This window comes from Salvelinus fontinalis, chromosome 6 (genome assembly GCF_029448725.1).
Source record: "Salvelinus fontinalis isolate EN_2023a chromosome 6, ASM2944872v1, whole genome shotgun sequence".
In the NCBI taxonomy this organism is placed as follows: Eukaryota; Metazoa; Chordata; class Actinopteri; order Salmoniformes; family Salmonidae; genus Salvelinus; species Salvelinus fontinalis.
In genome coordinates, this window is record NC_074670.1 from 10,526,423 (window position 1) to 10,536,234 (window position 9,812).

General features: G+C 41.2%; 2 protein-coding genes across 3 annotated transcripts; both read left to right on the forward strand.

Moving 5' to 3' along the window:
- Positions 1-95: 95 nt before the first annotated feature.
- On the forward strand, positions 96-3,929 carry zgc:153896 (uncharacterized protein LOC569930 homolog). The gene is made up of 5 exons (XM_055924397.1): positions 96-359; positions 789-934; positions 1,821-2,444; positions 2,568-2,790; positions 2,988-3,929. Exons 1-5 carry the CDS (start codon positions 122-124, stop codon positions 3,056-3,058), a joined length of 1,302 nt encoding a protein of 433 aa, XP_055780372.1. The 5' UTR covers positions 96-121; the 3' UTR covers positions 3,059-3,929.
- Positions 3,930-5,412: 1,483 nt separating this feature from the next.
- tmem116 (transmembrane protein 116) lies at positions 5,413-9,808 on the forward strand. 2 transcript variants are annotated; one of them, XM_055924844.1, is made up of 11 exons: positions 5,413-5,696; positions 5,997-6,043; positions 6,153-6,216; positions 6,429-6,557; positions 6,969-7,073; positions 7,181-7,230; positions 7,436-7,519; positions 7,774-7,915; positions 8,001-8,145; positions 8,275-8,351; positions 8,442-9,808. In XM_055924844.1, the coding sequence occupies exons 1-11, from the start codon at positions 5,622-5,624 to the stop codon at positions 8,655-8,657; spliced, it is 1,134 nt and encodes a 377-aa protein (XP_055780819.1). In that variant the 5' UTR covers positions 5,413-5,621; the 3' UTR covers positions 8,658-9,808. The 2 variants fall into 2 exon arrangements, with proteins under 2 accessions (XP_055780819.1, XP_055780818.1); XM_055924843.1 differs by having other exon boundaries at positions 5,415-5,696; positions 8,272-8,351.
- The last annotated feature ends 4 nt before the right edge of the window (positions 9,809-9,812 follow it).

The window sequence follows — 9,812 nt, forward strand, 5'->3', positions numbered from 1 at the left end:
GGTTTGTCCTTTGAAGATAACACTCAGAACACATGTTATCTTCCTGACCACAATGATGACTATAAACGACATCCATTAGGCTCAACAGGATTAGTTAGTGCAGACAAGCCAAGACATCAAGATGTGGTTGTATTTGTATTTGGGAATGGCAGTTTTTCTCAGTGTAGAGTGCAAACCATTGAACAAGGGGACACACAACAAGTTGCTAGTGATCTCCTTTGATGGTTTCCGATGGGATTATGATCAAGACGTAGACACCCCTCACATGGACAAGTTAGTGGAAGATGGAGTGAAGGCAAAGTACATCACCCCTCCGGCTATCACCATGACGTCCCCATCTCATTTTACCACCATAACTGGTAAGGCAGAAGAGTCACAAAATGCTATTGACTTGTTGCGTGCATTTGAGCAGCTTGTTTTATTTAAATACAAATCTCTTCAAACGTGCTGCTTAATTTATCTCTGGGCAACTGACCTCACTTTAATCTGACCCGAGAGTTATTCCTGAGAAATGGAAATCACCTCATGTTTTCATTTGTTAATGCAGGAAAACCCCACAAATCTACAGACAATTTCTAAATGTTCTCTTATATGACAGTGATCAAAAATAAGTATAGTACAGCAATTAAAGTTGTAAATGCCAGCTTCGATATCCTTGATAAGACACATCACTGAGGTTTTGGATACTGTTTATCATAATGTCATGATGAAAAGACAATTCAAACTGGAAGGTTGCTGGCATTAGAAAATATTTACATATCATTCTATTTTCTTCTCATCTCTCACAGGGAGATGGATAGAGGATCATGGAGTTGTTCACAATATGATGTTTAATTCCACAACTCATCAGAAAGTCGGCCATAAAGCTACCTTGAAGAGGTCTGAGTGGTGGGACAATGGAGCCTTACCGTTGTGGATTACAGCACAGAACCAGGTGAGGAACTGGTCATGATTTGATCCTGGACATTAAATATCACAAGTGTTATTTGTCTAATATGCAGATTTAGCTTACAGTCCTCCTACTGACAGCTACAGAAACCACTGTCAGACTATTACAATGACCCCCCCCTTTGTTTTGTACACTGCTGCTACTCACTGTTTATTATCTATGCATAGTCACTTCACCCCTACCTACATGTACAAATTACCTCAACTAACCTGTACCCCTGCACACTGACTCGGTACTGGTACCTCCTGTATATACGCTTGTTATTGTTATGTTATTGTATAATTTATAGAATTTTTTACATTAGTTTATTTGGTAAATATTTTCTTAAACTCTTCTTGAACTACACTGTTGGTTAAGAGCTTGAAAGTAAGCATTTCACGGTAAAGTCTACACTTGTTGTATTCGGCGCATGTGACAAATAAAGTTTGATTTGACTTGATTATTTTTACGTGAATGAAGTAGCTCTGATGAAAGTTAAGACCCCTACTACACCCTGTAATTAGAAGCATACATACAAGCATTGTCACGTCCTGACCTTAGAGATCCTTTTAATTCTCTATTTGGTAGGTCAGGGTGTGACTAGGGTGGGAAATCTATGTTTATATTTCTTTGTTGGCCGAGTATGGTTCCCAATCAGAGGCAGCTGTCTCTGATTGGGGATCATAGTTAGGCAGCCCTTTTTCCCACCTTCAGTTGTGGGATCTTGTCTTTTTGTGTTGCAGGTGTTGCACTCCTAGCTTTACGTTCGTTGAGTTGTTTATTGTTTTTTTGGTGGAACATTTATATGAAAGAAAATGTACGCCAACCACGCTGCACCTTGGTCTTCATTTAACGACGGACGTAACAAGCATACATACCTTTTCTCTTTCAGGGCCTGAAGACAGGTTCCTTTTTCTTTCCAGGAGGAGGAGCCAACTACAGTGGTCAAAGTGTAAACCGGGTGGTGGTTGAGGAAACAGGTCAACAAGATGATAACGAAACAGAGTGGCATCAGAATATTGACACTGTTTTGAGCTGGTTCACCAAAGAAGATTTTGACTTTGTGACTCTGTACTATGGAGAGCCTGACAACGTGGGCCATGCCAAAGGACCAGACCATCCTGACAGGAAAACCATAATAAAGCAGATTGACCGCACCATCGGATACCTGAGGGAGGCCATCCAGCGAGACGGTTTGACAGACAACTTGAACATCATCATCACCTCTGACCATGGCATGACCACCGTTAAAAAAAGACCTCTTGTAGATGAGATAATCCTCTCTAAATACCTGAATTTCTTCAACTTGGTTTATTTTGAGCTCCTTGACTACGGTGGGTTTGGAATGATCACACCGAAGAAAGGAAAGGAACAGCAGGTTTATGATGCTCTCATGAAGGCCCCAAACCTCACAGTCTACAAGAAGGAAGATATGCCAGAGAACTTTCATTTGTCCAAGAATGACAGAATGCAGCCTATTATTGTCATTGCTGATCTAGGTTTCAACTTAAACTCGGTAGGTACTGGTATTAACTTTAATGACACTTCATATACTATGTATAAAGTACAAAATGGTCAAGTAAAAATATCACAGATTTAAAAAATAAAAACAATTATGATATGCATGTAATTTCAACAGCGGTTGATCGTCTACGTAAACAAAGGAGATCATGGATTCCACATGGACGAAATGGACATGAAGACCATCTTCCGTGCTTTTGGACCAGATTTCAAGAAGAGTTATCTGTCCGAGCCCTTTGACAGTGTCCACATCTACCCTCTAATGTGCAAGCTGCTGCAGATAGATCCAGCCCCTAACAATGGCTCCCTATCTGTCACTGAGGGCATGCTGGTTCAGAACGGTACGGCTCTGAGCTTCTCCTAGAAAGCATTTTAGTATCAAAATGCATGACAGTGTCTATGAATGAATTGTAATACAGGAAGATATCAACCTTAATGTGTGCTCCACTGATGATGCTTCTTGTATAAGATAATTATCAAGACTGACATGAGACATGGTTATATTACATACCTAATGGCACCATTCTTCTCTACACAGGTGGGAGAAGACATCATATGTCCCTTGGTGTTTTGGCATCGATATTTGTCTACATTTTATTTGTCATGTAGTTATTTATGATGTCGGTTATTTTCCGTAATGTTCGTTAAATGAAAACAATTGCATAGTTGAATCAATCATAACGAAAACTCCAACAGATATTTTTAAGGAGGATCACATTTACTATGATTTCACAACAATATCCATCTGATTGTATTGTACACTCAGTTCCCAGTTTACTGCACCGTTATTTGCATGTTTGTAGCTTGCACAATTCTTGCCATTCTCCTTCGAACTCTCAACAACGATCTGTTTTCGCCAATAGGACTGCCGCTGATCGGATGTTTTTTGTTTGTAGCACCATTCTTGGTAAATCCTAGACACTGTCGTGCATAATAAGCCCAGGAGGCCGGACGTTTCTGAGACACTGGAATCGGCGCGCCTGGAATCGACGATCATACATACCATGCTCAAAGTCGCTTAAGTCACTCGTTTTGCCCATTTTAAAGTTCAAGCCTGCTTCATACACTGTGTACAAAACATTAAGAACACCTTCCTAATATTGAGTTGCATGTCTATGTCATGGAAAGAGCAGGTATTCTTAATGTTTTGGACACTCAGTGTATAGCAAGCCACAGCCACGTGACACACTGTCTGTAGAAGCTAACCATTTTTGGGAACGGGGTGGTGTATCTAACAAACTGTCAACTGAGTGTATGTTTAATAATCAAACCAGTCAGCATTGGCTCAAATAACTTTGTCTAGAACTTACATTTAATAATGACACCTGCCCACTGATGGTTCAGGAGTTTCAAGTAGCCTGATACCGATACTTTCATTCTAAATGTCAGATTTTATTTGGAGTCATATTTTATTTAAATAATTGTTCCGACTGTATATTTATTTGTTATTATGCTTTAATAAACGTGCATGATGAATGAGTATTGCAGGTTTAAAAATAAAATGTTTACCAGGAAACAGGATTTGGATCTAAGGTGTTATTACCACCTGCAGCCAGCTGGGGATATAATTTTTTTAAATAAATTTAACCAATATTTAACTAGGCAAGTCAGTGAAGAACAAATTCTTTTAAGAACAAATTCTCATTTACAATGACGGCCTAGGTACAGTGGGTTAACTGCCTTGTTCAGGGGCAGTTAGACAGATTTTTACCTTGTCAGCTCGGGGATTAAATCTAGCAACCTTTCGGTTATTGGCCCCACGCTCTAAACACTATTTTTTTTTTTTTTTTTTTTTTTTTACCGTTATTTTACCAGGTAAGTTGACTGAGAACACGTTCTCATTTGCAGCAACGACCTGGGGAATAGTTACAGGGGAGAGGAGGGGGATGAATGAGCCAATTGTAAACTGGGGATTATTAGGTGACCATGATGGTTTGAGGGCCAGATTGGGAATTTAGCCAGGACACCGGGGTTAACACCCCTACTCTTACGATAAGTGCCATGGGATCTTTAATGACCTCACTAGGCTACCTGCCGCCCCAACTGTGTATACATATTCCAACAAATGGAAATGTTACAGAACAGACTAATCTGAAAACACAGATGGAGGATATATAAAAGGTACATGTGTAAATAATCTCCCTGTTTGTCCTTTATTTCATACTAAATATTATGAAAGCCTCCCTTACAAAAACAAATTGCAGTTTTGAAACTGCAGTAAAAGTGTAGTAACTGCAGTTAACTGTGGTATTTTGGACATAGTAATCGCAGAATAACTGCACTCTAATTAAGCAAAAGGCACGAGGGGGTGTGGTATATGGTCAATATACCATGGCTAAGGGCTGTTCTAACGCACAACCTGGACACAGCTCTTAGCCATGGTATATTGGCCATATACCACAAACCCCTGAGGTACCTTATTGCTATTATAAACTTGTTACCAATGGAATTAGAACAGTAAAAATAAATGTTTTGTCATACCAGTGGTATAACTGCAGTTATACTGCACTCTGACTGCTCTTTCAATTACAGTCTGACCAGGTGAATACAGGTGAAAGCTATGATCCCTTATTGATGTCACTTGTTAAATCCACTTCAAATCAGTGTAGATGAAGGGGAGGAGACAGGTTAAAGAAGGATTTTAAACCTTGAGATAATGGAGACATGGATTGTGTGTGTGTGTCATTCAGAGGGTGAATGGCAGGACAAAATATTGAGTGTCTTTGAACGGGGTATGGTGGTAGCTGCGCTAGGCGCACCTGTTCTTCGTGTTTTGTACAATCAGTGTATATTGTTCACATCGATGCCGTTTATTTTTGTCATGGCGAAGGTTATTGCAGGGTTAAGTGGTGACTTGAAATGAAAACAACAAGGGCTTTGAGCTATTGCCTAATGGAAATGATAAGATTATGAAACCAGCCATGATGAGTGGCTACACTTGTTGCGGTCATGTGACGAAGCATTAACCGGTTAGGTCAAATGGAGAGTGAGCGCGCCCTGCATTCTACGTGGCGTTAAACTGCTCTACAACCACTTCAGTTTTGGATCCTTGCGTGTCTAGGTTACTCAGCCTAAATCACAACTAGTCTCTGTTGTTTTAAACTATGGCTGAATGTTCTGGGAACGACATATATATATTCTACAATTGAGTTAAGTCTTAGAATAAAGAAAAATGTTAAATTTCGTCTTGCAAGATGTCTCAAACAACACGGAGCAAAACACAACAACGCCTGAGGACTGGACTGTTGTAAGTAATGTACAAGTAGTGTGTTAAGTATTAAGTATTGTGATTATTCATTTGTAATTGTCCTGTATTTAAACTACTGTACAGTGTACAGCAATGTGTATTTCTTAGTTGTGGCAACGATGTAGCTACATGCGTCAGCAGCATGGCTTTTGGGGGGTGGGACCACCCTCTCGCACTGTAGAAAGTGGATGAGATTATTCTCCGCAATTGACCAGAGTAGTGTTATAGGATCAGCCTCGCCCTCTGCAGGTAGGGATAGTGACTGTTTTGCTTTCTAATCAACACCTTTCCCATGTAAAGGTGTACTTTGCAGTCAGATGGATCCAGATGATTATGGCAGTGCTAAGGTATGCAGGGCGCAGCATTTACAACCTCTTTGTAATTGTACAATGTGGTGATCACACAGGTCAAATGAAGAGCTCTTCCCAATGGGGTTTTTGTTGTTGTTATTTGCAGCATTGTCGGTTCCGGTTCCATAATTGTTTATGCAACTTTCCAACACCTTATAAGGACACCTGAGGTTAGTTACAAACCCGACAGATGATCCCCTCTACAGTTGGTTTATATTGTTTCTGCATTTAAGCATATATTATACCCTACCTTAGTTGGTAGAAAGGCACTATATAAATCCAATCTGTTGTTTTTGTTAATAATAACAATATTATTGACCTATCTACAATACCATTACTGCTTTAGACTCCAAAACAATGCCCAATACTACCTCCTCTGCAGATCCAGCCATTGTTCTTACTGAGTGTGACAGACTTGCTGCTGGCAGTCAGCTGGCTGATAGGAGCAGTACTGTTCACCCAGGACTGTGCTAGCCATGTGACCTGCTACAACCTACACATCGTTGAACAGGTATGTACACAGACATATAATCCATTCATTTACAGTAAGAATTGACTTAATGTTTCACTCTGAGAAATAGATGACCAAGGCCGATCTAGATCCGGCCCAAATGAAGTAGAGCAGCAAATCTAGCCCAATTTGACGCCTCTTCAATTCTGTTAGATCGGGACAAAGGAATCTGGATGTGGCTGACCCATTTCCCTTGTACTTGTGCACTGGAATATTCTGTACCAAAAGGGAACATGATATATAACCCTACAACAAAACCAATGATGGTCCTAGATATCTAATCTCCATGGATACACAGAAAGGGAACACCATTCCATTGACACGGCATACCACTCTTCTCACTACTAAAATAGAAGTAAATGTTGGTTGATTCATGGTGACCACTGACGGAGAACCCCTGTCTTTTAACAGATGCTGTATATGACCTCGTTCTTCTACACATTGAACTATGTATGGACCCTGTACTCTGGGCTAAATAACAGATTCTACAGTAGCCTTCATGGATACCCAGCCCAAGTAGGTGCTACATGACAAATTATCGTTTTGATGTCTGACACATTTGGTTGTCTGTATTTCCCCATATTCAACTGTTTGGTTAAATTCTGGCCTCTGTTTTGTTGAAGTGCGCCACCAAACTGAGAAGCTTCAGCAAGATTGCTGCAGTCCTGTCATGGTAAGCATGGACTATTTCACAGAAAGAGTATTTCATTTACATGTATTTATTTAACCTTCATTTAACCAGGCAAGTCAGTTAAGAACAAATTCTTATTTACAATGACGGCCTAGTATATGCTTGACCTATTTAAAGTTCAGTAGATGTCATTATGCATCCAATAGAGGGAGTATGCTAAATGTCCTGTCCCCGTTTCTCCTCCCAGTGTCCTCCCCGTGCTGCTGATGCTGCCAGTGTTTGTAACAGGAAACATGGACCACTGTTACACAAACCTCAGCCAGCCTTACAAGTAGGTCTGTAGCATGCATCAAAGTAGGAACATTATCATGGAGAGAGTTTCGTTTGGGATAGAGATAATTGTGTGTCAATAAGGTTTGCGGTTTTAGTAAGGCAATCCGAATTCATATCAGGCCCTTCCGTGCTAAATGTTTGGCCAATTAATATGATTTAATTGTCATCTTTAAATGTGTTTTTTTTATACATATCTCTTGTTGATTTGAGGTGCATAACGGTTTGACTAATGTCCCTCTCCCTGCATATTAGGTGCCTTCTAATGCACACGGAGGCACTCTTCATGTCCACTGACTTGAGCAAGATGGAGGTGGACTCAGCTTGCCGCCTGGTACACATGTACAGTATTGCTGTCTTCCTGGCAGTGTTCCTCCTCACCTTTGTTGGCATTGTGGTGAGTCAGCCTATCCCATGGTTACCATCTTATTTTTATTTTACTCAAACGTATCTTGGCTTCACACGTCTTTTGTCTACGCCAGGTGCTCATGGGAAAAGCCCGCACTGTTTACAGACGTTGTGTGAGTTCTAGTGGTTTCCTAGGCGACAGGCAGTGGGCGTCGCTTCGTGTTCTGGACCGACACATGCTCCTCTACCCCTCTGTCTTCTTCTTCTGTTGGGGCCCAGGTAACTACAGTACTGTTCACCCAGCTCAGAATCCTAGGGCCCCCCCGGGCTTGCTAAATTATTTCTAGCAGCTGAAAATCACATTCTCCTTTTTGATATATTGCCTTATTTACCTTTTCATTTCAGCAGTCTTCCTGGCAGCCATGATTCTGTACAACCCCAAATCAGTGGAGGGAGTTGTGGGCGTCATTCTCTACATCTTACAGGTAAAACTGCCAGCTGCTCTGAAACCTACATCCAAGACGTGTGCAACCTCAGTCCATGGCTTAATTTCTACTTTCTCATCCTCATCCCAGGCCTTCACCTCATCCTCTCAAGGCCTTCTGAACTGTGTGGTGTACGGCTGGACACAGACACACTTTCGCTCAGCTAGCAAAGATGCTCTAAGGGACATGGACACCCAGACGCCACTTCTGAGATCTCAGAAGAAAGGCTATAAAACTCTATGGTCAACACCATCCCCCAAACCAGATGATATAGAAGGATCTGGTATTCTACCGACACCACATTAACGTACTATGGCGGTTGTGAAACTGGCAAAAGAAATTAAACAAAGCCTTTTGTGCCAGACTGGGAGAGTGACGGTTTGGTTTTGAATCTTGGGGACAGTACCTTGGGAAGCACCTGTTCTACCAATGAAGCAAGAATACCCAAGGCTGTACACAAGGGACAGCAGGGTCAAACCAGACAGGGGCTGAACTGCTGTAAAGAAAAAAAGGAAGAACCAGGGAATTTACAACGAGAGGAAGAGCAGCTCTGAAACAGGATCTGAGAGCTCTGTACTTTCATCAGAGTCACTCCCTCCCTCACTTCTTTTGACTGCATCGGTCGTGCAAACATTGTCTCTTACATTCGTGTTTAGAATTTCCCACAGTAGTTGGGGACAGCCGAGGATATTTGTGAAAGGCTTTGTAACTGACTGGCATGTCTTTGATTTAGAGGGGCCCTGATTGAGCCCAACCGTGTGGAAAACAGTGCGCAGCAGCCTGTCACTTTTCATCTTGATGGAACAAAGGCACTCCATTCACAGAGATGCTGCTTGACGTACGAGTTGGGCCCGTGGTGTTGTGTGATGGTCGTAGATACGCAAGTGTGTGCAATGTTTAGTTTTTGCCCTGCATGGGCTTGGTCACAGAAATGTTACTGTAAGTTTATGCTCACTCCTTGAGTTCAATTCTAAACTTTTTCTATCAAAGGGGGCAATTATTGCCTTGCATAAAATGTGACAGGCATGACAACGGGATAAATACATCACCACAACATACACTTTTTCCCCCTGAGATGCAAATGACACTGAATGAAAAGAGTGTGAATTTCCGGTCTGTCAATGCATTGGCCTTTATTTCTGTTCAACTCAATCCATCAATATGAAATGGCCAGTGCAGCTACAATATAGTAACTGCTGCAGCCTCATCAAAACAATCAAATATTGTTTCACTCCCACATCCGACCAGCTGCATCATGGCAGTTATCAAAGATGAGGCTGTAGTCAGTGCCTCCAGCTTTGACGAAATCGGAGACCGTCTTACTTCCTCTAAAGTTTTTGGTTTCAACTTTCTGCAAAAAGTGTTTTGAAAAACAATGTTTTAATCTGAACGACTATGTATTTGCCACTACAGAGTCATTTAAATAAAAAATGGCTTATGAAAGAAAGCTGATTGAATACT

Excerpts from the sequence above, each read along its gene's own strand:
- tmem116 (XM_055924843.1), top strand. The coding sequence starts at position 5,622 with ATGTTAAATTTCGTCTTGCAAGATGTCTCAAACAACACGGAGCAAAAC. Across the intron at positions 7,231-7,435 it reads ATTGCTGCAGTCCTGTCATG|TGTCCTCCCCGTGCTGCTGA; the intron begins GTAAGCATGGAC and ends TTCTCCTCCCAG. Across the intron at positions 8,352-8,441 it reads TCATTCTCTACATCTTACAG|GCCTTCACCTCATCCTCTCA; the intron begins GTAAAACTGCCA and ends TCCTCATCCCAG.
- zgc:153896 (XM_055924397.1), top strand. The coding sequence starts at position 122 with ATGTGGTTGTATTTGTATTTGGGAATGGCAGTTTTTCTCAGTGTAGAG. Across the intron at positions 935-1,820 it reads GGATTACAGCACAGAACCAG|GGCCTGAAGACAGGTTCCTT; the intron begins GTGAGGAACTGG and ends TTTCTCTTTCAG. Across the intron at positions 2,791-2,987 it reads GGGCATGCTGGTTCAGAACG|GTGGGAGAAGACATCATATG; the intron begins GTACGGCTCTGA and ends TTCTCTACACAG.